The sequence below is a fragment of the Artemia franciscana genome, chromosome 9 (assembly GCF_032884065.1).
Source record: "Artemia franciscana chromosome 9, ASM3288406v1, whole genome shotgun sequence".
Lineage (NCBI taxonomy): Eukaryota > Metazoa > Arthropoda > Branchiopoda > Anostraca > Artemiidae > Artemia > Artemia franciscana.
In genome coordinates, this window is record NC_088871.1 from 2,826,946 (window position 1) to 2,853,331 (window position 26,386).

Here is a 26,386-nt window from a genome sequence, read left to right on the forward strand (position 1 = left end):
TGGAGGATCTTATCATGGAATTGGAGTTTAAGTTAGAGGATCTTTCCATGCAGAATTTTCTAGTATTATTTAAAGAAACAATGAAAAATAAATATGAAATTTTTTTTAGCTGAAAGAAAGGAGCAGCATTAAAACTTAAAACGAACAGAAATTATTACGCAAATAAGGGGTTCACCTCGTAATACATCGGTCTTCACGCCAAAGTATTTTTAGTAGTTTCAACTGTTTATTCTACGGCGTTTTTTTTTTATCCTTGGGTCATTCTTAAGGAATTGGGACAAAATTTAAGCTTTAGTGTAAAGAACGAGGTATTGACGAGGGGGTGAACTCCCTCATATATATAATAAAAACATACGAATATAGAAGTTCGTTACGTAAGATAATTTGTAAGTTACGTATATTTTTTACTAATGAAAACGTTCGTAAAAAATTAAAAGTTCTAGTTTCCTTTTAAGTAATCAAAAATTTGGAGGGCAAATAGGCCTCCTCCCCCGCTTCTTTTTTCTAACAATCCTCTGATTAAAGCTATGAGAAAGCCATTTAACAAGCTTTATTAAATGAAAGTGAGGCGTGACATTAAAACTTAAAACGAACAGGAATAATTCCGTATACGAAATGGGATTTTCCTCCTCAACGCCCCACTCTTTACGCTAAGGTTTTTACTGTTTTAAAAAGTAGAGTTAAGAGAAAGAGTCAAACTAGACTAACTCAAAAAGAGTCAAACTTATATACAATCAATTTCAGTATGTTCTTTAAACCTTAAATTACTGTTTATTTTCTTGAGACTATAACTCTAATCGTTTAATAAGACTTGGGCTATTCTTCTAGAGTTGCCACTAATTCTATAATTTCGAGACATTGTCTGTATATAGGTAGAATATTCTAAATTCCTTCTTTTCTTCACTATTTTTGTTTGTCGAACTCCTTCTTTAACTCTTCTTTTTTGAATATAAGAAATATATCCTGGGGGTGGATATTACGACGGGGGAATTTTTTGAGGGAATACGCCTAGACTATTGTTAATCATCTGAAATTTCAGAAAAAGTTGATAAACTGTAGTTTATTTTCTAGAGTAAATCAGAATGAAATTTCAATTTTCCGCTCAAAGTTAAAAGTTAAAAAGTTTTGTTGCTGACTATCCTAGAGTATGAGGAATATGTTGAAGAGTTGGTCAGCAAAACCTTGGCTTTCTCCACTACGATAAATTTTACATTTGCCGATAAATTTACTGCGTACCACAAACAATATCATTCAGCTTTAGTCATTCGTAAGAATTTACTTAATTATTAAGGTTAAACTGGTGCCTCAAAGTTAAGCCACCGCACTGTGCTAAAAATAAAATTGGTTTAAACTCAAGAAATATTTATGTGAAAAATATAACCAAGCTAAATCTCTTGGGACCAGCAACTTGTATTATAAAATCATCTTCCAGGGATCTATTGTGAACTTTTCGTTTGTCTTTAAGTTCAAATTCAGATGAGCCTTTACAAAAAAAAACGTAGTTGAAGTTTAGTCTCTTAGGTGGAATACATGCATATGCCACGAAACTAATAAGTGACTTTTGAACATTCCTGGTGGTAGTGAGTATTGTGAATTTATTCTTTATGCAGTCAAGCAAGTGAAACTGCCATAATTATCTTGACAATTATTTATGTATTAGAAATATTTTCGTTTTTCACTAATTTTTAGTCTCATACGGGTCTAGGTATTTAGCTCATCCCCAGCTGCAAGTGCCCCGCGTAGAAAATGCCCTCCCTCACGGTTGGTTGGTCTTTAATTACTTTTGAACTATGAAAAAAGGACTAGAACTCTTAATTTCTGCAACTATGATGTGGAGATGCGGATGAGAAAGGGGCAATCCCCTTCCTATACGGAATAGATTGTGTTTATACTCCCCGAAGTCAAGAATGATTAAACTTCAATTTTATATTTTCGAATATTTTTTAAATTTATGTTTGTACCAGCTACCCCGTCGAAATTAATGCAACCCTGAGGGTTATACATCAACCTCCACATCCAACATCTCCTTGTAGGCGGATTCAGGTCATTTTTTTTTTAATTGTGTACTGTGAATCATAAATTCGATTGATCGGTCATGAAGGAGTGTTAGTTGGCGCAGAGAAGCAGAGGGGAAGGGTGCCTGAAACTGCTCGAGGGGAGCTGAATTCCCTGAAGTGTCGTATAGATATATAGGTAGATCGATAGATAAGCGTAATTGAAAGCCAAATATACAGCCATGAACACAGTACAATAACATGAACGAAAGACACAAATAACATAAACTGTGATCAGCGATCATCATAAAACGCTTAAACGAAACACTGAATTAACCTAACATTAGTACTTAATACCTGAAAAATCGGTCATTTAAAAGAACGCTTAACACTCGGAAAAAGATATAAATAAAACATTATATTTACTTTATACTGAGATTTTATTTATTTATTATTTTTTTTATTTAACAAAATTTCCAGATACCTTGCTACTCTACAAATAAACTGAGGCGACGTACAATTTAATACACCTGGAAGTATCAACTTATTATTTCCAAATATCCCTTCTCTTATCGTAGAGAGCTCCTGGCACCGGCTTAAACAATGCACTAAATAATCCTCTTTGACTCTGCAAAGGGGGCAAGTATAAATGTCTTCATTGGAACATCTTTCTTTAGAATATTTTATAAATCTTGCACTAGTTGGCAGGCAGTTAGCCCTGAGCTGCATCCACAACATCAAATATCTAGCTGGTAAATTCAGCTTAAAGTAGAACTCCTGCCCATACCACCATAACCACCAACCATAACCACCTTAACATCCTTATAAAACTTTAATGTTTCTGATTTTTTTATCTCCTCACTCCATTTTTGAATCATTTGATTCTCTAGTACTATCTTAATCTCATTCTCCCAATTTGTATTTATATCCGTTGGTCCTCTACCTTCTTTCCGAACAAAGGAAAACCTTGTTTTGTCTAAAATGTCTTTTGTTTTTAGTGGCCATGATCTTTTTTTTCCCTGCGATCTTCACAGGCTGCCTTAACCAATCTGTCACTTGATAACTGGACGACTTTCAACTAAAATTTAATCGTTGAGAGTAGTCTGTAATTTATTATTGGCCATATACCTATATCGCCATTTAAAACTGGGAATGAATTGTACTATGCAGCCCAAACAATCTCTTAAAGTACCCTAATTGAATACTCTCTAGCTGAACCGCTCTTTCATACCCTCAAATCTCTGCTCCGTAGTGAAGAATGGGCATTATTCTCGATAAAAAGACCCTTTTATGTAACAACAAATTTTTTATTCCCATTATATTATTCCGGAAAATTGCAAACATTGCTACTCTTCCCGGGTTTAAAGTTTCCTTTATATGAGAATTCCACCTTCCATCACTTTGAAAAATATATCCAAGATGCTTAATTTTATCCACAACTTGTGTCTCCTCTCCCTTAAACCAAAATTTACTTTCACATTTATAATTCCTCTAGTTAAATATAATCACTTTTGATTTCTGAATATTTACCTGCAGGCACTTCATCTTTAGATAATCATCTGTTATAAACTTTGGATTAACGACCAGAAATTAAAATGTAAAAACAGCATTTTTGTTGCAACTAAAAGCATGGAACAAGGTAGGGAAACGCAAAAATTATTCTAAGTACGAAGGGACTATCCCCTCCCCAATTCCTTACTCGTTAATAGTAACAGTAAATGTAGTGATAGCATTCATAACATGCACATACTGCCTTCTGGCTAGTTCAAAATCTGCCGATACCGATACTTAAAGGCATAACTTAATAATGTAAGCCGTTCTTGAGATGCTGCTCTGTCACCTTACATAGTTTAATTTGATTTACTTCAATATCCACCAAAATATTCCTTTAAAATTTGACCTTAATACCGTAAGTTTAGGTAGTGGCCATAGTTATAATAATAATAGCATTTATTGCAGTATGCGTATAGTACCTTTGGTGAAAAGAGGGACGGGAGAGGGGGCTATTTGGTCTTTATTCTATTGTGTTCTTTAAAGAGGAACTTAAACTTTGAATTTTGGCTCCAACGAGCCCTCTCATAATATTGAAGAACCCTTGGTTTGGTAGAAATACAAAAATCTATATTTTCGTAGATAAGAGTCAAACATCTGCTTTGGGGTATTCTGACACGTTGAATCTGGTGGTGGGATTTTTATTAAGAATTTTTAGGGGTGTTTCCTCCTTTTTTCAAAAATCAGGCAAATTTTCTTAGGCTCGTGGTCTTTGATGGATGTTACTATACTTAATGAATCTTGTATGTTTGGAATCAGCATAATAAGTTGATTCATTTGATACATTAATTAAAAAATACTTTCCAAAACAGAAGCTTTTCTAAGAAAAGTAAAGGCCATATTAAAATTAAGATCAGAAGAAGTAAAACCTTCAGTAACTCAAATTCAAATCAACCAGAAAGTACTATTAAAGAATAAAAAATGCTCAAGAACGAACATAAATTAAATAGACATTCATAGCAAACAAACATACAACTTGTTCTAATATAAATGAATAAATAAATCTTAAAACGAGTCAAAACTTAAGTTGCAAATCAAGCTTAAAATGAATAAAATCACTACAAATAAGAGTTAGGGTACTTCCTCTTTCCCTAACTGTGGAAGTTTAACAACTTCTGCGTCATTAGTGCTTTATTGACAAGTATATGTGTCTTGAACAGTCTTGAAAATAACTAATATTCGATGCATAATGATGTATAATGATATATAATGATATTCAATACATAATGATATTAATTGTTGAAAGCTCCTCAGTTCAAAATTTTATTTCACTATGTTTTTTTATTTTCATTTTCAATGCTGTAATAACAGAGAAAGAAAATGTTGAAATACAATTTGTTTTCAGTGAAGCGCCAGTGGCGCAATAGGGTTTAATTTTTTTACAGTTAAGAAAGGGGGCAATATCCAAACTCTTGTTTGTAGTGAAACTATATTTGTGTTGAAAATTCATGAAAAGAACTAACTAAACTAAATTGAATATTTAATATATAATTATATTAATTGCAGAAAGTTTATCGGTTAAAATTTAACTATGCTGTAACTTTTAGGTTTATTTTCAATGTTGCATTAAGTTAAAAAGAAAATATTTTGAATATAGCTTGTTTTCAGTAAAGCGGCAATTAGACAGTGGGTTTTAGACTTTTACAGTTAGGTAAATACCCAAACTTTTGTTTATGGTGACTTTTGTTTATCTTAAGCTTGATTTGCATAGTCAGTTTAAGTTTCACTCGTTTTAAGATTTATTTATTCATTTATATTAGTACCGGTTTTATGTTTGTTTGATATGACTATATATTTAATTTATGTTCGCTTTTGGTTTCATTTATACTTTAATAGTAAATATTTTTTGTTTGTTTTAAGCTTGATTTGTATGTTCAATTTAAGCTTTGCTTGTTGTAAGATTTATTTATTCACTTATATTAGAACCCGTTGCATATTTTTTTGCTATGATTGTTTATTTGATTTCGGTTTGTTTCGGGTTTCAATTATATTTAAAATCAATTTCTGGTCGTTTTGAGTTTGAATTTTTGTAGATGTTTATTTCTTTTATTTTATTTTTGTTCCTTTTTGACTACTAAAGTTTTTCAAAATATTTCATAATTGTTTTTTTTTATATATTCAGATATTTAGATATTAAAAACCTAATGATAGTATTCCAGTGAGTAATTTAGTCTTGGATTAAAATATCGTAATTTTTCGGGGATAGGTAGGGGATTAGGCCACAAAATTCCAGGGATCAGGTCCCATGAGTTTTAGAGCAAAATATCGTTATAGTTTTTGGAACAAAATATCGTGAATAAGTTTTTTTTTGTGGAGGACGGTGTGAGGCTAAGGAGGCAGAAACAAGGGTCAGCTCCCATGATTTTGGAGTAAACAGTTAGTAAAAAGGAATTTTGGGAGGGGACTTTGGGCCATGAAGGTAGGGCCAAGTGTCCTCAGCCATGGCTTTTGAAATAAAATATCTTATTTTGTATTATTAAGTTAATTAGTATTTTTTTCGTGGGGGGGGGGGCTTTGAGTCACGGATGAAGGGCCATGAGTCAGGTACCATTATTTTTATACTAAAATACTGTTAATAAGTTTTCGTCTGGAAAGATTAGGCCATAGAGGCAGGGCCAGGGGTCAGCTCCGATGATTTTTAGAATAAAATACTATTCATAAGTTTTTTTTCACAGGGTGAAATCATCGCAGGAGGACCTTGGAGGGAGAGCCAGAATTTGGATCCATTTTTGAAAAAAATATTTTTAATAGTTTGCTTTATGGGGGGAGATGCCATAAAAGGGGGGCTGGATGTCAGTTCCCATGGTTTTTATAAAAAAATATTTCATAAATAAGTTCAATTTTTGTCTGGGAGTTGAGCCATTGAGGCAGAACCAAGGACCATCTCCCATGGTTTTGGAATAAAATATAGTAAATATTTTGTTTTTTTTTGGGGGGGGGATTTGGTCTATAAATTGTTTAATTAAGGTTTTTCACAAATCGTTGTATACTTCGCCTTTTTCAAAAATTATATTCATAATCGTCAGTAACTTATTTCTAGCCTCAGAGCCACCATATTTATGAAACTCATTTACCACATTATCAGCACCTAGAGACTCATTACTTTTGAATTCCTTTTAATACTGTCACCAATTCTTCCTCACAAAAAAACAATCTTGCTTCACATCGAAGGTATCACAAACTTTTTTATGTTCCTTTATATTAATACCATACAATGTATGTATTACATATTTTCCTAAATAATATATTTTCCTCTAAATATACCTATGCTGATATTTACTCCTCAAAATTTTAATTGATTTTTCATATTTCATATTTATAAAAGTAACAACAGCGAAAAGAATCTTTTCGGTCAAGTGTATATTATATTCTGACCTTTAGAAAGCATAGGGGATTGATTCCCACTCATGTTAATTTCTACTTGTTTTGAGTTTGACTGAGTTATTTATTGTTAATTTCGGTTCGTTTCGGGTTTTCTTTTTTTTCTTGATGCTGATTTGTGATATTTGCATGGTTGGTAGATTATTTCATTCTTTTTGGTTCATTTTTGGTTTAATGAAGTTCATTGCTTTTCTTGAAAAACTTATTTTGTAGAAAACAATTTTTAAACTAATTTTTGTTCGTTTGATGTTGGCATAGTCTTTTACGAGGAAAAAATTGAATAATAGTTTTCATCTTTCTGGTTTTCCTTAAAAATTTTTTAGTTTTGCATTCTATATGATGAATGCCAAACTATAGCAGCATATGGTGACATATCTGAAATTGTTAGTAATAATAATCAAATTGATATTCTAGCGCTGACAGAAACGTTCTTTACAGAGAGTACGGATAAGAAAATGATTGATGTTACGAATTTCTCATTAGAAGTATTAAACTGTGAAAAGCTAAGAAAAGGTGGCCTAGCGTATTATGTGCGACAAGGACTTGATTATTCGCTAATACCTGATTTTAATATTCGTGTTGAAGGAATATTTGAGTCATTCTGTCTCAAGGTAAAATTAAATCATCAGGAAATTCTAATGGTGTTGGTATATCATAGTCCGTCAGGCGATACGGAAATATTTATGGATGAGCTAGAAAAGCTTTTTCAAAGTTGAAGTGTCATCAGTACCCGATAATAAGTCTTGGGGATTTTAATATGGATGTACTATTATTACAAAATAAAAAAAATCCGTTATTTCTTCAAAACTGTATGTCATATGGTTACCTGCCTATAGTCGGAATACCCACAAGGGTAACCCCAACGTCCGCAACTCTGATTGATAATATATTTGTATCTCACCAAAATATTGTTAGAAATTTCGTAGAAGTGTTATTATTTCAAACATCAGATCATTTTGCTACTTTCACTGATGTAGTGATCGGTAAAAATAAGATAAAGCCAGAGCCGAAGTACAGACTGAATCTTCGAGATGAGTCAGAAAAAAATACTGCGGATCTAGTATTAAGCTTAAATTGTATTCAGTGGGAGGAATTTTTCAAGCCCACGTTGATTCAGATTCAGTGTATTCGGCATTTATTGATTTGATTACTAGCAGTTATAATTACCACTGCCCTGTGTTGAAAGAGCCACAGCTTAAGCATTTGCCCAGAAAACCATGGATGACACGGGGACTTCTCGTGTCTACTAACAACCGGTAAATTCTTTATAGACAATATTTGAATAATGCGTCGAAAGAGAATTTTCACCGGTTTAAAGAATATAAAAATAAGTTAAACCAGCTAAAAAGAAATGCAAAGGAAATATATTTTACAGCCTGTTCACTAGTAGTAGTAATTTTTTTTAAGGGATTAAAAGAACTTACGTTCCATGGAAGCCAACCTCCAAGCCACTAATTCGCAAAATTTGTGTTAGAAAGTTGTTAAGTTTTAATTCGTGTTTGTTGGGCAGGAAGAGGTGAAACTGCAGTTTCTACTGTAAAAAACGCAGTTTCTGCTATAAAGAGGCAGTGTTGACGATTTTCAGATTTCAAGCGTCAGGAAATGTTTACCCAACTTGGTTCTTCAAAAATAATCCTCCCTTGTTTTTCAGAAGCTATGTTAAAGGATTCTAAAAAAGAGAAAAAAAATGGCAGCAATGGTGTTCCTACGCCGTCGGGTGGCACTCAGCCTCATATCAAATCCGAATGTCCAACCCCTGATCCGTTAGCGGCTAATGCTGGAATTACTGTGCCGTCCGTAACAGTGAAAGACGAACCCAGTACACCGAACGGTGGTGAATCAATGAATAACTGTGAAAATAGTGGTAGTAATAATTGTGCAACCCTTAGTGGTCAAAGTGGTAATACGTCTAGTGGCCCTCAGCCTACAAGTGGCCCTGATATTAAGCCTAATGTGTGTGGACCTGGTGGTGGAATTAATCCAATGATGGGACCAAATAATGTTGGGAGTAATCCTATGGATAATTTTTTGAATGATCCCCCAATGGACAGTAAGTTATTATTTGTAGGTTTTATTCTAAGTTATTGCTAATTTTGGTTTGCCATTTTTGGATTTGGCTTTCCTCTAGTTTGAGTTTGTTTTCCCTAATAAGTGATTTTACTGTTTAAACACGCAATCAAGTGATCAGTAAGTCAAGCAATCAGTAAGGTAATAGTTAAGTAAGACCAAGAAAAGAATAATTGGTATCTTGGCAACTAGGGAAGAGACTTTTTTGGCTAATTGATGACATACTGGCGGATTCCAAACGCAGTTTTGGTGCTTTATCTGGACTTTCAAGCGTGTTTTATCAGAGACAACACTTGAAGGTACACTTAGTAAAGAGCTATGGGTGGACTTAACAGCCTGAGTCGAAGCTTTTATCCCGTTGCTCTAGCCCCCCCTCCCATAAAAAGCAATAACAACAGTTTGGGGATCGAAAGGTAATGCCTCCATCCCTACCATACATCTTGCCAGGTGTCCGACTCCACCCTCTGTAACCATATCCTCCTCCAGCCTAACATTCAATTTATGGAATGGGTTCAGCCGGTGTCTAATACCGGTCAGACCTTTGCCTATTAGTTGCCTTCTTGTATCCATGTCGTCTGACATTTTTGGTAAATCGGGGAAGAATTCTTCCAATTCATGTGGGATTATTCTGAAAATTTCCAAATCCTTCAATGGCTTCTATAACGCTTTGTCTTTCAGACCTTTCAAGTCGAAGAAGATATTTGGTCAGCGTGGGATTAAACTTTGGAATCATAGTATTTCCTTTGTTTCTGTACTTCCTACCTTTCTGTGCCACTTTTGTTCCACCATCTCCTTATAGCCGCTCTCCAGCTATTCAAAGGGATGTGAATGAAAAGTCCGGACCCATAACAAGTCATTGAGGCCCCTGTCTTAGCTGCTTCATCTGCCGATTCGTCACCTATGATCTCAGGATGTCCCGAGGTCCATATCAGTGTAATACGGCTACTGTTGGTCTACCATTGGATGCTAGTCTGTTTAAAACTTCCTAGTTTTTAAGTTCTGTTTAAAACTAGGTCGCTTTTTTGTCATGAATATTCTCAAGAGCCTTAAGGCATGTTTGATTATCAGATGATGTCCCTACCGGTACCTTTTGATTCCTCCAGTTTATTAGCTGCTTATTCCATTCCATACATTTTAGCCTGGTTCCAAAATCCTAATTCAGACCAGGGGCAGGTCACTACTCCAGTTCCTGACGCTGCGTGGGTTCATGATCAATCTGTATAACAGATTTTTGCGATATTTTGGTGAGCAGTGCAATTTCCTGCTCCATATAATTTTTTTTTGTGTTTATCACAATCTGAAATTACCTTGCCGATTTTATTAGTGTGACTATATTGTCCTTGTGCATCTGTAGCTTCCCGCACATAAGCAGCAGCGAGTTGCATTGGTCTACGCGGCTTTTAATCCACTATATCTGCTTTCTCTGAGTCCATTGATCAACAATCTTAAGCCTGATATTACTTTCTATTGCCTCATTTTTATAAAAGTTTTCTATAGGCGATCGTCATACACATATTTCCATGAATGTCGTGGCAGTCAAGTTTGAAGCTGGTGTGATTGTTTGGCAGTTAAGTCTTTGTGTCCTTATTGAAGGTGTCCTCATTGCCCGAATTTGAGTTCAGTTTACTCAGACCACTTTCACCACCATATGACATTAATGGTCGAATTACTCTCCTATATAGATGTATGGCCATTTTTGGTACTAATCCCCACCTTTTCCCTGTCATATGCCTTCAATGTATTGGTTCTTAATTTTTTTTTTTCCGAAACCCCTTCGTGTAGAAGGGGTAATCGTAAAAACGTCAGAGGGGGCCCATTCGATTGAAACTTGTAAGTTATAGGACTTTTTTAAGGATCAAATGTAACTGGAGGGCAATTAGCCCCCTCCCATGTCCTTTTTGCTACACAACCCCACTTAATCCCCCTCCCAAAATCGGATCAAAATTTCTAGATGTGGTTTTGTTCAGGATATTCAAAAAGCCCAATAAATATACCTCCAGAGATGGCATGACCCCACAACCCCTGGGGAAAAAGCTATAAATTATGCAAATTTGTCATTGTTATGTTTGGTATCACATGTCCTATTGGCTCCATACTTTCAGGAAACATTGTCTGGACCAACAGGGAAAACATATTCTCTTAGGAGGGAAGGGACTCGGAAACGGCAAAAGAACAAACTATACGTCCGTAATCAGTTTGAAACTCAGAGCAGCTGCTTCTTTTGCCAAGATGAAAAGTGTACACAAAATTGCTGGGGGCATGGTCCCTACTAAGGCACAGGAAAGGTCAAAACAATTTTTTCTCCAATCAGGTCCAAACTTCTGTCTTTAAGTCCTTGGGCTAAGGGGACAGCAGTGTGCAAGAAAAAATAGAAAAGAATATACCCAAGCAAATAATTTTAGATTGTAGTTTTTTCTTATTGGAATAAAATTCTCTTCTTTTAGTCTTTCGGCCATGAAGACCCCAAATACACAAGGAAAAGTTGAAAATAAAATTTGATTCCTCTTGAGAATTACAAACGGTCAGCATTTTTAATTATTTATTTACTTTTATTTATTTTTTTTTATTAGGAGTCAGGCCAACCAAATATTTGACTGGAAAGGGACCCAAAAAATTCTCCCATGGCAATAACTCTTTCAAGATTTCTTGCCCTGGTTAAAGTTCGTTACCCTGAATAAATGTTTTGCTGTGAGGGAGAAACGGGTAATGGGGGCCAAGGAACTTATTGTTCCAGCTAAGGAGCTTAGCAGTAACAGTAAGGAGCGACCCGGCTCAATAGTAAACGAAACTCTAAAACACGGAATTTTGATGCTAAAAGATACATCAAAAGAAGTGTATTTTCATGTTGATTCTAAATATATAAGTTTCAGAAAATTTAGTCTTTGTCATCAAAAGTTACGAGCCTGAGAAAATTTGCCATATTTTGGAAAATAGGCAAAAACACACCCTAAAAGTCATTGAATCTTAAAGAAATCTTAAATTATACCATCGCATTTGGCGTATCAGAGAACCCTATAGAAAAATTTTCAAGCTCCTATCTACAAAAATGTGGAATTTCATATTTTTTCCCAGAAGACAAATCACGGGTGCGTGTTTATTTGTTTTTTTTTCTTTTCCCCAGGGGTCATCGTATCGACCAAGTGGTCCTAGAATGTTGCAAGAGGGGTCATTCTAACGGAAATGAAAAGTTCTAGTGCCCTTTTTGAGTGACCAAAAAAAATGGAGCGCACCTAGACCCCCTCCCACGCTCATTTTTTTCCAAAGTCAACGGATCTTCATTTTGAGACAGCCATTTTGTTCCGCATAGTCAAAAACCATAATAAATATGTGTTTAGGAATGCCTTACTCCCCCATAATCTCTGGGGGAGGGGCTGCAAGTTACAAACTTTGACCAGTGTTTACGCACAGTAATGGTTATTGGGAAATGTACAGACGTTTTCAGGTTTTTTTTTTGTTTGGGCTGTGGGGTTGAGAGGAAGGGGCTACATGGGAGGATCTTTCAATGGATGAATATGTCATGGGGAAAGAAAAATTCAATGAAAAGGGCGCAGGATTTTCTAACATTACTATAAAAAAACAATGAAAAAATAAACATGAAAACGTTTTTTCAATTGAAAGTAAGGAGTAGCATTGAAACTTAAAACGAACAGAGATTATTACGCATATGAGGGGTTCTAGAAATACTTACGCATAAAGAGCAAGGTATTTAGGAGGAGATGAATACATCGCTCTTTATGCAAAAGTATTTTTAGTAATTTTAACTATTTATTCTACGGCCTTTCTGCTGTCTAGGTAGTTATTATAATCAAGTCCACAGTATTATTTTGTTTTTTTTTCAATTAATGTATCTCTATAAATTGAGTAAATGCATCTGGTCGTAGATTTTCATGCAATAGTCCAATGATGAAGACTCATTTCTCATTATATCGTTAAGAATTCTTTGAAAAAGCATTTTCAAGTCATTTTTAATCCTGACATTTTCACTACCGACTATAGACTAATAAAAGATCTTACTAATAGGAAACACACACATTTTCGACAGATTCAGAATGTTGTCTTCAATATATTTCATTAATACATTTAATCCGTCTTGTAATCTTTGTATAAGTATTATATTCACTTTTGTCGAAAAGCATGACTGTTCTTCCAGCTTGAATTTGCTTAGTCATATAACATATCGCAGAAGCATCTCATCCCATTCTAGGGTTAGCCGGAAACCCCTTTTAATTTTTACCGTAACATTAGGCACTATAGGTTTTATTTTGCCAATGTTAGTGCCTTCAATATCCAATAGAAAAAACCCATCCATTTTAAGGTATCCCTGATGTTGACACACTGAACTCTTTTTCAATACCGAATCAAAGTCACGGAAGATTGTGTCAACCTCAAAATCAAAATCAAATAGTCCCTATGACGCACACGGGCTTGCTGTTTTGGTATGACGGGATAGGGCTCTTGGAAATATTGGAAATATTTAAATACTGGGATAAAGATGTGTTTAAAAGCAGGGCTGTCGTGAAGTCCATGGTTACGGCTGTAATGGATTGCTTTATAGCGATACTAATGCAGTAGTAGTAGTAATACCATTACAATCCATCATAGTAGCCTAAGTTTTGGTGGGCACAGGATGGTTGGCCCCAATCCCCCCATTGCACTTCCTAGCTGAAGGACCATAAAACGGAGATCAGTACCGCGGGTTTGGACCTTAAGGGTCTAGTACCACCTTACTTACTTACTAATACTACTGCTAAGTTTTAGTGGCAGAAGTAGTAATAATATTAAAAGTAGTAGTAGAATGAGTAAAGACAGAAGCATTAGGATAATTAAGATACAAGTACTTTCTTTTGGTTAGTTCAACATTCCTCACAACAAGCCCAGTTAATTTCAACTTTACACAGAAAACTTTTCCTAAGATATTGCTGCTACACCCTTTTTACAACCTACATATAGACGGCATGTTGTGATTCTGTTTACGTTCTCCCCTGAAAACCCCTTGAAAACTTCACCTTCACACCCTTAGGTGTCGCTGTAATAGAGTCAAAATATTAGTATGTAATAATACAATAGTAGTAACAGTAGTATCAGCCGTCCTAGCTAAGTGGTTGGTATGCTGGCTTGGGAATTCTTTGTCCAAGAGGCACGGGTTCAAACCCAGTTGTGACCAGTTATTTAGTTTGGGACGGGGGTCAGTGACTTTACTCTGTAAGCTCAGCCAGAGTTGACCCAGTTCTAAATGGATACCTGGAGAAATCTGGGGAAAGTAAGCAGGAAGGGTGTGTGAAAACACAGAGCCATGAAATAAAGATGAGCACTGCCAGTTTGGACCCTAAGGGTCTAGTGCCGTCTTACTTACTTAAAAAAAATGCTATATATAGCATTATATAGCAGTAATGCTGCTAGCAGCAGTAGTATTAACCCTTTTAGTCAGTAGAACATCCTTTTCATCAAGTCCTAGAAGTTTCAACTTAATAAAATTAGCTGTTACTATAACATTGCTGATATATTACTACTAACAACTCACCGCGTCACCAAGCCACCTGAGGTCAACACAGCTACATACACTCCCCTTCCATCTCAATATGTCATAAACCTCCCTCTTTCCAACCTCCCACAAAGATCCCATTTCCTTAAAATCATTCTTTATAAGATCCTCCCACCCCAGACGAGGACAACCTGCTTTCCGTTTAGTCCTTGACGGTTGGCTAAAAAGGGAAAATCTTTGACAATCTGTCATCTTTCGTCACAAAACATGCCCTAGCCATCTGAACCTTTTTTTTCATTATAGCCCTGGAAAGCAGTATTGAACCACATTTTTTGTACAGCCTACTGTTTGTAATACAGTCAGTCAGCCGGGTACCCAGAATAATCCGTAGGCAATTTCTCTGAAAAACATCTAGCAAATCTTCATCCGCTTTTCGGGGCGGCCATGCTTCAGATTCATATTTCACCACTATCATCACTGTAGCTTCCAATGTTCTAATCTTGGTATGCAGACTTATATTCCTATTCTTTTAACCTGATTTTAACTGAGAAATAGCATCCTGAGCTTGGCTATTCTACTTGTAAAATATTTGCTGCTCCCATCATCTTTACCAATAATATACCAAGGTAAGTGAAGCTCAATCAATCTGTTTGTTACCCAACGTCACCTTTTCATCTTCACTTATTCCCAGCCTTAGAGACTTAGTCTTCTTAACTTTAATTCTTAAACCAATTCTAGCACCTTCAACTCAAAAAACCTCTTAAAATTGATTCATTTTGCTCATCTAGGATGCTTAAATCATCGGTATAATCTAAGTCATTGCTAATATGCCTTTTTAATCACCTCTATGCTCATATATTTCTTGAATTTTTTGTCTCAGTACTATTAGCCTTACAAGTAGCTGCAATAGTAATAGTAGTAGTAGTAGTAGCAGTAGTGGTAAATGTATCAGTACAATAGTATTAGCTGTAATTTGCCCATAGTACCTTTTGGTGGGATGATCTTATCCTTTAAGCATTCTCTGAAAGTTCCAACTTAATAACCATAACAATTCTTGAGATACTCCATTTTGAGAATGTGTATGCACATAGTGTCTTTTGAATTATTTCAAATTTGCCCTCAATACTGTAAATAGATTAGTGGGGTAGTTGCAGTAGTAGCTGTAGTAGTATTAGTAGCTTACCAATATTGCCTTTTCGATCATCTCTCTTATCATTTTCTGAATTGTCCTTGATATACTCAGTTATTCCTGTGTTACACCCTTTTGACAATCTATGTACAAATAAAGTGTTTTGATTTATTTCAACACTTCTGTCAAAATTCTCTGAATGGCTAACCTGAATACCCGTCGTCCTCTTGGAAAGTGAAGTTCAAACATACATAACTTTCACAAAAACATATACTATGTGTAAACAACGAGTGAATTGCCTAACTTAAAGTCCTTCTCATGAAGACTGTTGGAATCGCCAAAGACATAATTACTGTACCTTTCAACAATGCTAGATAAAACAGCTATTTAAAAAATTTGGTTTGGAAGAGTTTTAGGCAATGTTAGGCTTTAGGAGTGGGGGTCTGTTTACCTCCATTCCCTTTTGACTCTTAAAATGGACACTAACACTTCAGACTTTTATTCAAAAGGGCCCCATCCGATCCAAAGTTTATACCACCACCCGTTCCATATTAACCTCATTTGCCCCTTGGCATAACTTTCAACCCTTGCCTATGTGCTATGGGGGAACTGTTTCAACCCTCAAGACATTATTATAAGATTTTTGGATTATTGATAATAAACTGACTGTCTCACAATTTCATTTGGACGCATTTCAGAAAAATAAATATAAGGTTGCCGGAAGAAGGGGGGTTGTTTGTCTCCATCATGTTTGACTCTTAAAAGGGAACTAGAAATATATATTTACAATCAAATGAACCTCTTCAAAAATATATACGACCACCCCTTCCATAAGATTCTGGGAAATTTTTTCCACCTTGTTATATGATCTTTGGATTATTTTTGAACAAATGGTTATATACCCTCGGGCATAACCTGTAACCCTTGGACTGAGGCCAGTGTGTTTAACTGGGGGGGGGGGTTGTAATCCTCAAAGACATAATTTCTAAACCTTTCAACTATGCTGAACAAAATGCCTTTTTCAAAATTTTGAATAGATGTGTTTTAGGAATTGAGGGACAGGGAGGGAGGTTTAAATATCATTCAATCAATTTTTACCATCATAAAGGACATTTAATTTTTCAATGTCCAATCGAATGAGCCTTTTTCCAATTTTTTACGATAAAAACAACCATCTTAAAATCAGGCCCTAAAAGTTACGCCCTCGGGACATATCCTACAGCCGTTGCGCTGAAGCCTGTATGGCGGTGGCTTTATCCTCAATGACATGATTTTTTTTCTTTTTCAAGTACGCTTACCAAAATCGTTATCTCAAAATTTTGATTAGAAGTGTTTTAGGAATTGATAGTCGTGGAGGGGAGATAGTTACCCTCCAATCACTTTTGATTATTATAAAGTGCCCAGGCTTTAAAAAAATAATAAATTCTATCCACATTACTCTTTACTTAGGGACTGCTATTGCGCTGCTTATGATTTCCCCTCAATAGTGTAAATGGAGTAGTTACCTGAGTAGTAGCGATAGGTGTAGTAGCATTGGTAGCATGCAAATATTGCCTTTTTGGTTATATCCCTTATCATTTCCTGAATTTTCCAAACTATTATACTCAGTTATTCCTGTGTTGCATCTTTTTGACAATCCTTATAAACATAACATGTCTTGATCTAGTTCAAAACTCCCCTAAATGTCCTTTGTTTTTTTGAATAGTAAAGTTCAAACATTAATACTTTTGCCAATAACAAATACTATGTGTAAACGATAAACGATTTGCCTACCTTACAGTCCTTGTCCTGAGGACTTTGGGAAGGTTGACATCCCCAAAGACATAATTACAAAGACATAATAGACATAAGTCTGAACAAAATACATCTATTAAAATTTCGATTGGATAGGTTTGAGGGGAATAATAGGCTTGAGGGGTTGATTGCCCTCCATTCACCTTTGACACTTAAAAAGGCCACTAAAACTGACGACTTCCAATCAAATAAGCTCCATATGATCCAAAGCTTTTACGACCACCCGTTCCATTAAAACCGTATATGCCCCAGGGTAAAACTTACAACCCTTGTCCATGGGCTTTGGGGTATTGTTTTCACCCTAAAGATATTAATACATTATTTTTGGACTATTGGTAACGAAATGGCTTTCTCACAATGTCAATATTTATAGTTTTGTGAAAAGATGATGTCAGGAAGGGAGGGTTAATTCCTTTCAATCATATATGACTCTTAAAAAGGGACTAGAACTTTACATTTCCAATCAAATGAGCTTCTTTTAAAGTTCACATGACCACCCACCCATAAAAAACTTATATGTACCTAACTACATATAAAAACATATACATTTAACTAGGAAATAACTTAAAACCCTTACCCCTGGACTTCGGGGAATTCTGTCAACCCCAAAGACCTTATTGCATGAACTTCGAATCATTTTTAAACAATTGGCTATCTTAAGATTTCTGTCAGATGCATTTGTGTAAAATGCTGTGTGGGAGGTGGCTGCCCTCAGATCACTTAGACTCATAAAAAGGAAACTAGAACATCTGATTTCAAATAAAATCAGCTCATGCCTGAGTTCTTACGTCCAACCTTTCCATAAGAATACTATATGCCTTTAGACTGTTTTTTTTTTTACCAATTCACTAGAGATAGCCTTTTTGTTCAGCGTAGTTGAAAGGTCTGGAAATTATGTACTTGAGAATGACCTTTCCCCCATATCTTTCAGCGCAAGGGTTGTAAGTTATACCCCGATAACTTACTAAAAAAAAAAATAAAAAATACTTTGCGCCCAAATCGCTCTTTACTTAGGCAGCGCTATTCCGCTGCCAATGGCACATTTTTTTTCTCGGTTGTTTATATTTCAAATGCATGTTTAAACTTGAAAAGCCGACTCCTAACATACTATGAGCATATTTCGAGCCATTATATGCTATTCATGCATTATATTACTATGCTATGCATTATATTACTTTCGGTTCGCTTTTTCAAGTAATTCTTTCTCTTTCAGAAACACATCAGATAAATAGAAATCAAAAGTATATATGTTCTGTATGCAATAAGACATATATAAGTAGGACCAGTCTCGACTCTCATCTGAAGAGCGTATATCATATGCAAAAGATTCGTAAAAATGACGGTGAGTTGCATTTATATAACAATGGGAACAATTTATATGACAATGATAATCCATATATTGAAGTCTCTACCCAACTATATATATATATATATATATATATATATATATATATATATATATATATATATATATATATATATATATATATATATATATATATATATATATATATATATATATATATATATATATATATATACATATATATATATAAATATATACATATATATATATATATATATATATATATATATATATATATATATATATATATATATATATAAATATATAATTATATATATACCTTCCTGTCTCGTCTTACATATATATATATATATATATATATATATATATATATATATATATATATATATATATATATATATATATATATATATATATATATGTAAGACGAGACAGGAAGGTATATATATATAATTATATATTTATATATATATATATATATATATATATATATATATATATATATATATATATATATATATATATATATATATATATATATATATATATAATATATACATATATATATATATATATATATATATATATATATATATATATATATATAAATATATACATATATATATATATATATATATATATATATATATATATATATATATATATATATATATATATATATATATATATATATATATATATATATATATATAAATATATAATTATATATATATACCTTCCTGTCTCGTCTTACATATATATATATATATATAATTATATATATATATACCTTCCTGTCTCGTCTTCTGTACATATTGTATCTTCGAATTGTCACCAAACCCGCCAGGAAACTCAAGAGCCTAAATTTCGTCTTGATTGGCTTAAGGCTGATAAGCAACTATTTGCTCTGGCGACAGAAGAAATTCTTAATAAAATCCGTATTCCCTTTAATCTCCTCCAAAAACCGAAAGATCTCTCTAAAGGAGAAGTCCGAATTTGTCTCAATATTTATTGTACAGAAGTTTGTCACGCTCTCCTTCATGCTGAGAGGTTAGCGGTACCTAAAGTAAAAGTCCGTAATGGGATTGTGCAAAAAACTCCCGAAAATCATTCGCTGGTAGCCACTTGTCATCGAGCGAAATTCTGATTTTCGGTATGGAAAGACTGTGGGCGCCCAAGATCTGGTATCATTAATAGCATCAGACTGACTACGAAGCGTGGGTTCTCGATGGAGCTCTCTCTCCACCGCAAATCTCTCGTTGATAGCTATTCCGCCCGTGCAAAATAGGATCGAAATTTTCTTTTCAAGTCTGTATCTATGGCAAAGCCTACCCCTCTGTTGTCAGCGTCTGAAATCCCTGTCGAGGACTGGTATTCTTATTATGCGATTGAATTTGCTGCTCCTAACCCCCAGCTAGAAGAAATGTACGAGAGAGAATTGGATGAGTTCCTTGATAAGCTTCCGCACGGTGATTTTGTTGTCAGTTTAGAGTCGGTTATTCAAGCAATTCGTCGGTTGAAAAATAAGTCTTCTTGCGGAGTTGACCGTGTTAGCGCTATCCATATTAAACATGGTGGTCCGGTTCTCGCTATGCATCTTTCGCTTTTTATGCAGATGATCTTCACGCAAGGTGTTGTTCCCTCCTCCTTCTGCGTAGGGGATCTTACCCCCATTCCGAAGAAAGGGAAAAATGACATCAAATGCTCGTCTTTCCGCCCCATTACAGTCGCCACATCTTTATGTAAACTATTCGAGCTTCTATTCATTAATGAACTGGAAACTAAATGCTACACTCCGCCACGTCCATTCGGATTTAAGCGCCGCACTGGTTGTGCCGATGCTTTGACGGCTGTAGTGAGTGTGCTACTCGATGCGGATTTTTTTGGAGAGAGCATAGCCTTGGCTAGTCATGACATCAGCCGTGCATTCGATTCACTCATACACGCTGCAATGTTATTAAAGGCTTCACAACGAGGTCTGAATCCCTGCATAGTTCGATCCCTACGTGATATGTACTCAAGGCTGTCTATCCGCCTAAAGCTTCCTCCCGAGAAAAATTTACCTCCCCGGCCTCATGAAAAATTGATCCCCATTTTGAAAGATGCCCACCAGGGAGCTGTCTCCTCCCCTCATTTGTTCAATAATTATGTTCTTCAAGCACAAGATAAATGCCCAACCTCATACATTCTTTCCTCTACAGACGCCTCCTTAGTATGATACGCCGACAACGTCTTGAACTTAAGTAGAACATTGCAAAAAGCTTCTGACATTTTTGAAACGCTTAAAACCGAATATCTAAAACTTAACCTCAGTTTTAACATTGAGAAAACCGAGATGGTCCTCTTCAATTGGCAAAAAACACCACACGTGTCTTCACTGCATTTTGGTGAAAATCTCGTGAATACTGCTGACCACATAAAATACCTCGGAGCCCCTATTTGCTCTTCTCTAAGGCATACACGTCTTCTACTGATCAAACACCTCGATTGACGAATCTCCGGCTCGTATACTTCCATAGTTTCTGCTAAATTCCGTTTTAGCCGCCCCCTCCTTGCCAGCCTATACAACGCTACTGTTTTACCATCTTGGAAACTCTTCTCGAAGGCTGGACCGTCTAAAATCCGTGCGCTTTTCTTCCGTTTTGCTAAATACCTCCTGCGTTTTCCTCCCTGGTACAGAAACTCAGTCCCCATTAAAAAGTATCCCATAACCGACCCTCATGTTGCAGTTGAAAATTTAATCAAAAGACAAAATACTAAAATAGTAGATCACGATTGGTATAATCTCCTTTTACATTATATCTGTTTTCGTTCATTCATTTTAGTGCTATTTTGTTTGCCCTTTTATTATCGAGTCTTTTTCTAGTTATGTCTCTTCTGATATGTTCTTATATATCTTCTTATATTTATATGTTTGTGCTCCGTCTTTTTTATTTTGTATGATTGACGGGTTTTCAAATAAATAAATATATATATATATATATATATATATATATATATATATATATATATATATATATATATATATATATATATATATATATATATATATATATATATATATATATATATATATATATATTATACTAGCTGGGTCCTAGCAGCTTCGTCGCTCTGACCTAAAACGTCACGCGGCAGGCTTCTTTATATGGATTCTCACTGTTCCATGTGTTATATTACAATTTTTTCAAAGATGTTTGATTATTAAAGCAAGTCCAATTTCTAACAATGATATCTACAAGTTTTGGTTTTCTTTTTTAAGGTTTTTGAATTCTTGTAATCCCTTGTTTTTAATTTTTTTTTTAATTTTCTTTTTTTTCTTTTTTAGGATTTTAGCTTTTTTTAGTTTTTTTTCTTTTTAGTTTTTTTTAAGTTGGTTACCTTTTTTCTTTTTCGTTCTTTTTTTTAGTTCTTTTTTCCAGAAAGTGCCCCAGCAACACGTGTGCAAGGTGCTAATTTTTAACTGCGTAAAACTTGCGGATATACAACTGGTAATTCTTCTGATATATTTTGGTAATTCCTCGACACGCATTCTCTTTTTACTCTCTCTTTTAGCCACAAGCCAAGTTTCGTGTTGCTCTTGTAGTACACCGATTCGGTTTCTTTTGGTAATTTCTCTCTGTGTCGAAGACCTAAACCCCTCCCCTCAAGCAACACGTATGCAAGGTGCTAATTTATAACCGCGTAACATTTGTTGATATACAACATTCTTCGAAGTCCCATTGTCTGTGTATATAAATAGATTGTCCGGTTTACTGACTTTTGAACATGTAACATATAATTGTCCGTGGGAAAAAGAATCCGTATTAAGATCTATACCACATTTTTATAATGATTGCCTTTCAGCTTTGTTGATGGTGATTGCAAATGCTAATCAAGTTGGGAATTGCAATTTTTTAAATTGAAAAGGCAGATCTTTTGGAATCATGGGAATGCGAGGAATAAGAACAGCCTCATCCTCGGAAGGCCCTGTCAAGATTGTTGCCTCTATTAAGTTTTCTATTGTTTTTTTTTATGGAAAATCGCGTGCCATTGCAAAGCTTTAGTGGGTTAATATTTTGCAACAGTATTATAGATACGCCTATTTTTAGTTGTAGCGTGTGTGATGCAAACCCTTGGAGTTCCAGTGAATTTAAAAATTCTGATGGATAGTTAACCGCTTCATTTGATTCCAGTGTGTCGAAAGACTTGTAAATGAATGCCTGGTCGCAAATCTTGGTCAGAATAATATTGTTGATTTCGTGGACGTCTTTGTCCACGAGACAGATTTAATTCAGCCTATATTAATAAACATTTAGCTTTCTTAATGCATGACACGTTTAACTTAGACTTTGTTAAGTGGTTTCGATTTTGGCTTGTGGCGCCATCTGTAAGTTCTGAGGCGTAGGTGAGGTTTTAGGCTTTTTCTTTCAGGTGGGGCTGGTTTGGACAACTACAGTGGGGTGCATTCGGACATTGTCCGAACCAACCCCACAATCCCCTAATTAGCGATTGAACTGTTATTTTTTTTTTTTTTTGTAAAGAGAGTTTTGTCCTTCCACAGCAAAATAGAATTATCCTTGATATTAGGGCGTTTATCCACCCTTTTCAGGATAAAGTACAGCTTTTAGTAGATCAATTTTGGAAACTATCATTTTCCCCACCTAGTTTCGCTTGTGTGAAACTAGGTGGGTCGAAAGACATGATGCTATTCAGATCTCAAAACAGTTGATTGTGCCTATCTTTAAGGCCCTAGAGGAGATAGAGACAGACGGGGACTCGGTAACGTTGTCGAGAGCAAGAAGTCTGCTCAATAACATCCTGAGTTCGGACTACGTAGTGACCCACATTGTGATGGATTTTTTTCTTGGGTATACATTGAATCTATATAAGCTGCTGCAGTCTGAAAACATAGATATGGTTATGTGCATTCAGTGCGTCGAAAGGGTAACAGAAATGTTCAAAGAAATCCAAAATAGTGCCGAGGGAAGGTTTCATCAGCTGTTTCTGGAAGCAACTACGTTATGCAGAGAACTAGAAGTTATTCTTTTCATGCCACGAAAGAGGAACCTTTTCAAAATGCCAAGTGATATCCCGGCAGAAAAAAATATAGAATTTTACTATCGCGTCTGCATTTTCCTCCCATTTGTAGATCAGCTAATACAATCACTTGAATCTCGATTCACAAAGCACAAGATCACGCTGAAAGGCCTCAGCGGAATACTGCCATCTTTTGTTGTGAAACAGCCTAGCAGCGATCTCAAAGAACTGATCAAATTATATGCCTCAGATCTAACGAGTTCAGACTCCACTGTGATGGCTGAGCTTGAACTATGGCGAGCTAAGTGGCTAAAAGTAGTACCCAGTCTTTTCCCGAAGACAGCAGTGCAGAGCTTGGCTGAGTGCGAACGTGGAATATTTCCGAATATTCACAAGTTACTGAGCATCTTTTGTGTCATTCCCACGTCAACAGCATGTGTTGAGAGGTCATTTTCTTCGATGAAAAGGATCAAAATGTATCTTCGCAGTCGGATGAGTGAAGACCGACTGAATGGCTTGGCACTCTTGAATGTCCACAGAGATGTTCTCGTATCAGTCGATGAAATTTTGGAAAAATTTGCTATTAGCTCTGCTCGAAGGTTAAGATTTAAAGTATAGATAAAGTTAATCTGTATTTTCTGACATACGGGCTTTTTGCCTTTATTTAGTTACTAAATAAAAAAGTGCTACTTTCTATCTGCTGTTTTGAAGGTTTTGGCCCCCCCCCCGACAAAAATTCCTGCCTACGTGCCTGATATATATATATATATATATATATATATATATATATATATATATATATATATATATATATATATATATATATATATATATATATATATATATATATATATATATATATATATATATATATATATATATCTATATATATATATATATATATATATATATATATATATATATATATATATATATATATATATATATATATATATATATATATATATATATATATATATATATATATATATATATATATATATATATATATATGTAGCATCTGTCGGTTACGCTATCTTCTTTCTGTCCGTCTGTTATACTATCTTCTATAAAAAAATAATAATAAAAATAATAAAACTAAAAGAAAACTTAAAAAAAGGGAAAAAACTTAAAAAAAGCTAAAAAAAAAATTAAAGAAAAAATATTTTGGTTAAAGAAATCAATGTTATAAATTGGACCTGATTCAATATTAATGCTTACGGGTCAAATAGAAAGTATAACTAATTTTATAATGTCACAAAAAATGGAACACCATGAGGGAACACCTGAGCAACGCAAAACTGCACTATTATACGAAATGCGACACCGAGCATGTGAGCGAGTCAAAAATTAAAATGATATTAAATTATATTAAACTGTTTAAAGAGGGAATATATTTTGACAATGGATTGAAGCAATTCGAAAACCATAAAAAAGGTTTTTGCATCAAAACCAAAAGTTTGAATCTTAGTAGAAATTATTGTTATAAATTGGATTTGCTTTAATAATCAAATACCTTTGAAAAAACTGCAATATGAAAAGACAGCAAATTGTCTGCAGTTAGAATACAAGGGACAATGAGATTCCAAATATGAAGCCGCGTGGCAAACAGCTAATATTATATATGTATATATATATATATATATATATATACATATTTATATATATTTATATATATATATATATATATATATATACTAGCTGGGGACAGTTGGGTGCAGCAATAATTTCATAATTTTATAAATGTAAAAGGATAACATTCGCCGTGAAACTTTTTTAGCTGGTTAGGTGGTGGATATATTGAATGTCTTTATTGTGTTTCTAGATGGCAAGATATCACAACACAGGCACTACATGACTCAATAAAGGATTACCCAGGATAATTTTCAATTGTGACTGTTTAGCTTACGGCTTTATCCGAGCTAATAAATCGCTTCGTGTTTTTACGTTTTACCCGTGGAATGACTTGGACAAAGCTTGGGACGAAACGTCGATATAATTTTTTGGATACGAAGGTAATGATAGTAAAGTAGCTGCCTTCTGGGTGTTCACCGGTCTTCTAAATGAACCCCCCCCTATCCGAATAAAACCCTTAGCCCTAGAGAATGCCAAACGTGGACCATATGGTGTACATCTCAGAACGCCACGTTGTGTCAAAAAATTCCGCCGCACTTGGCACAGTTTCCACCACGCTTGGAATGCGTCACCTGGTGTACGTGATATCTGAAAGTACATACCTGCTCTGTGTTTACTTTGATTGTAACATCACGCGTATACTGCAGAAGCTGGAAATTGAGATTGTAAGATTTTTGTTCAAAAATCTTGTAATGCAACTAAAATATTCCCAGTTATTGTTTATTAATATTATCTGTACTTTTTGCCAGACCCCTCTTACAGAGATGAAAACTGCTGTCCCAATTTTCCATTCTTTCTAATTTAAAAATTTTGCTTCAATTTTTTTTTCCTGATTGGACAATCGCAAATTTTATTATTTAAATTCAAATAATGTTCAACTGTAAAATTTACGACTGGGATAAGTAATTGGCACTGTGTTCGTGTGTATAGGGTCATATCCAGAATATGATTTTCGGGGAGAGGGTTAAAAAAAACTATAGAACTGTACATTTTTGTTACATTCTTAC

The 26,386-nt window shown here is 34.6% G+C and overlaps 1 protein-coding gene across 4 annotated transcripts in view; it reads left to right on the plus strand.

Moving 5' to 3' along the window:
* LOC136030883 (uncharacterized) overlaps nucleotides 1-26,386 on the plus strand; it is a 128,529-nt gene that overhangs the window by 9,995 nt on the left and 92,148 nt on the right. For 2 of the 4 annotated variants that reach the window (XR_010618376.1, XM_065709969.1), the window contains exons 1-3: nucleotides 1,442-1,580; nucleotides 8,578-8,976; nucleotides 18,612-18,740. Coding sequence is in view for 3 of the 4 variants with exons in the window: in XM_065709969.1 (XP_065566041.1) it covers nucleotides 8,583-8,976; nucleotides 18,612-18,740 (523 nt within the window). In the remaining variant the exon portion in view is untranslated. Of the gene's footprint in view, nucleotides 1-1,441; nucleotides 1,581-8,577; nucleotides 8,977-18,611; nucleotides 18,741-26,386 lie in introns of those variants that run through there. The other 2 variants (XM_065709970.1, XM_065709971.1) reach the window with 2 other exon arrangements.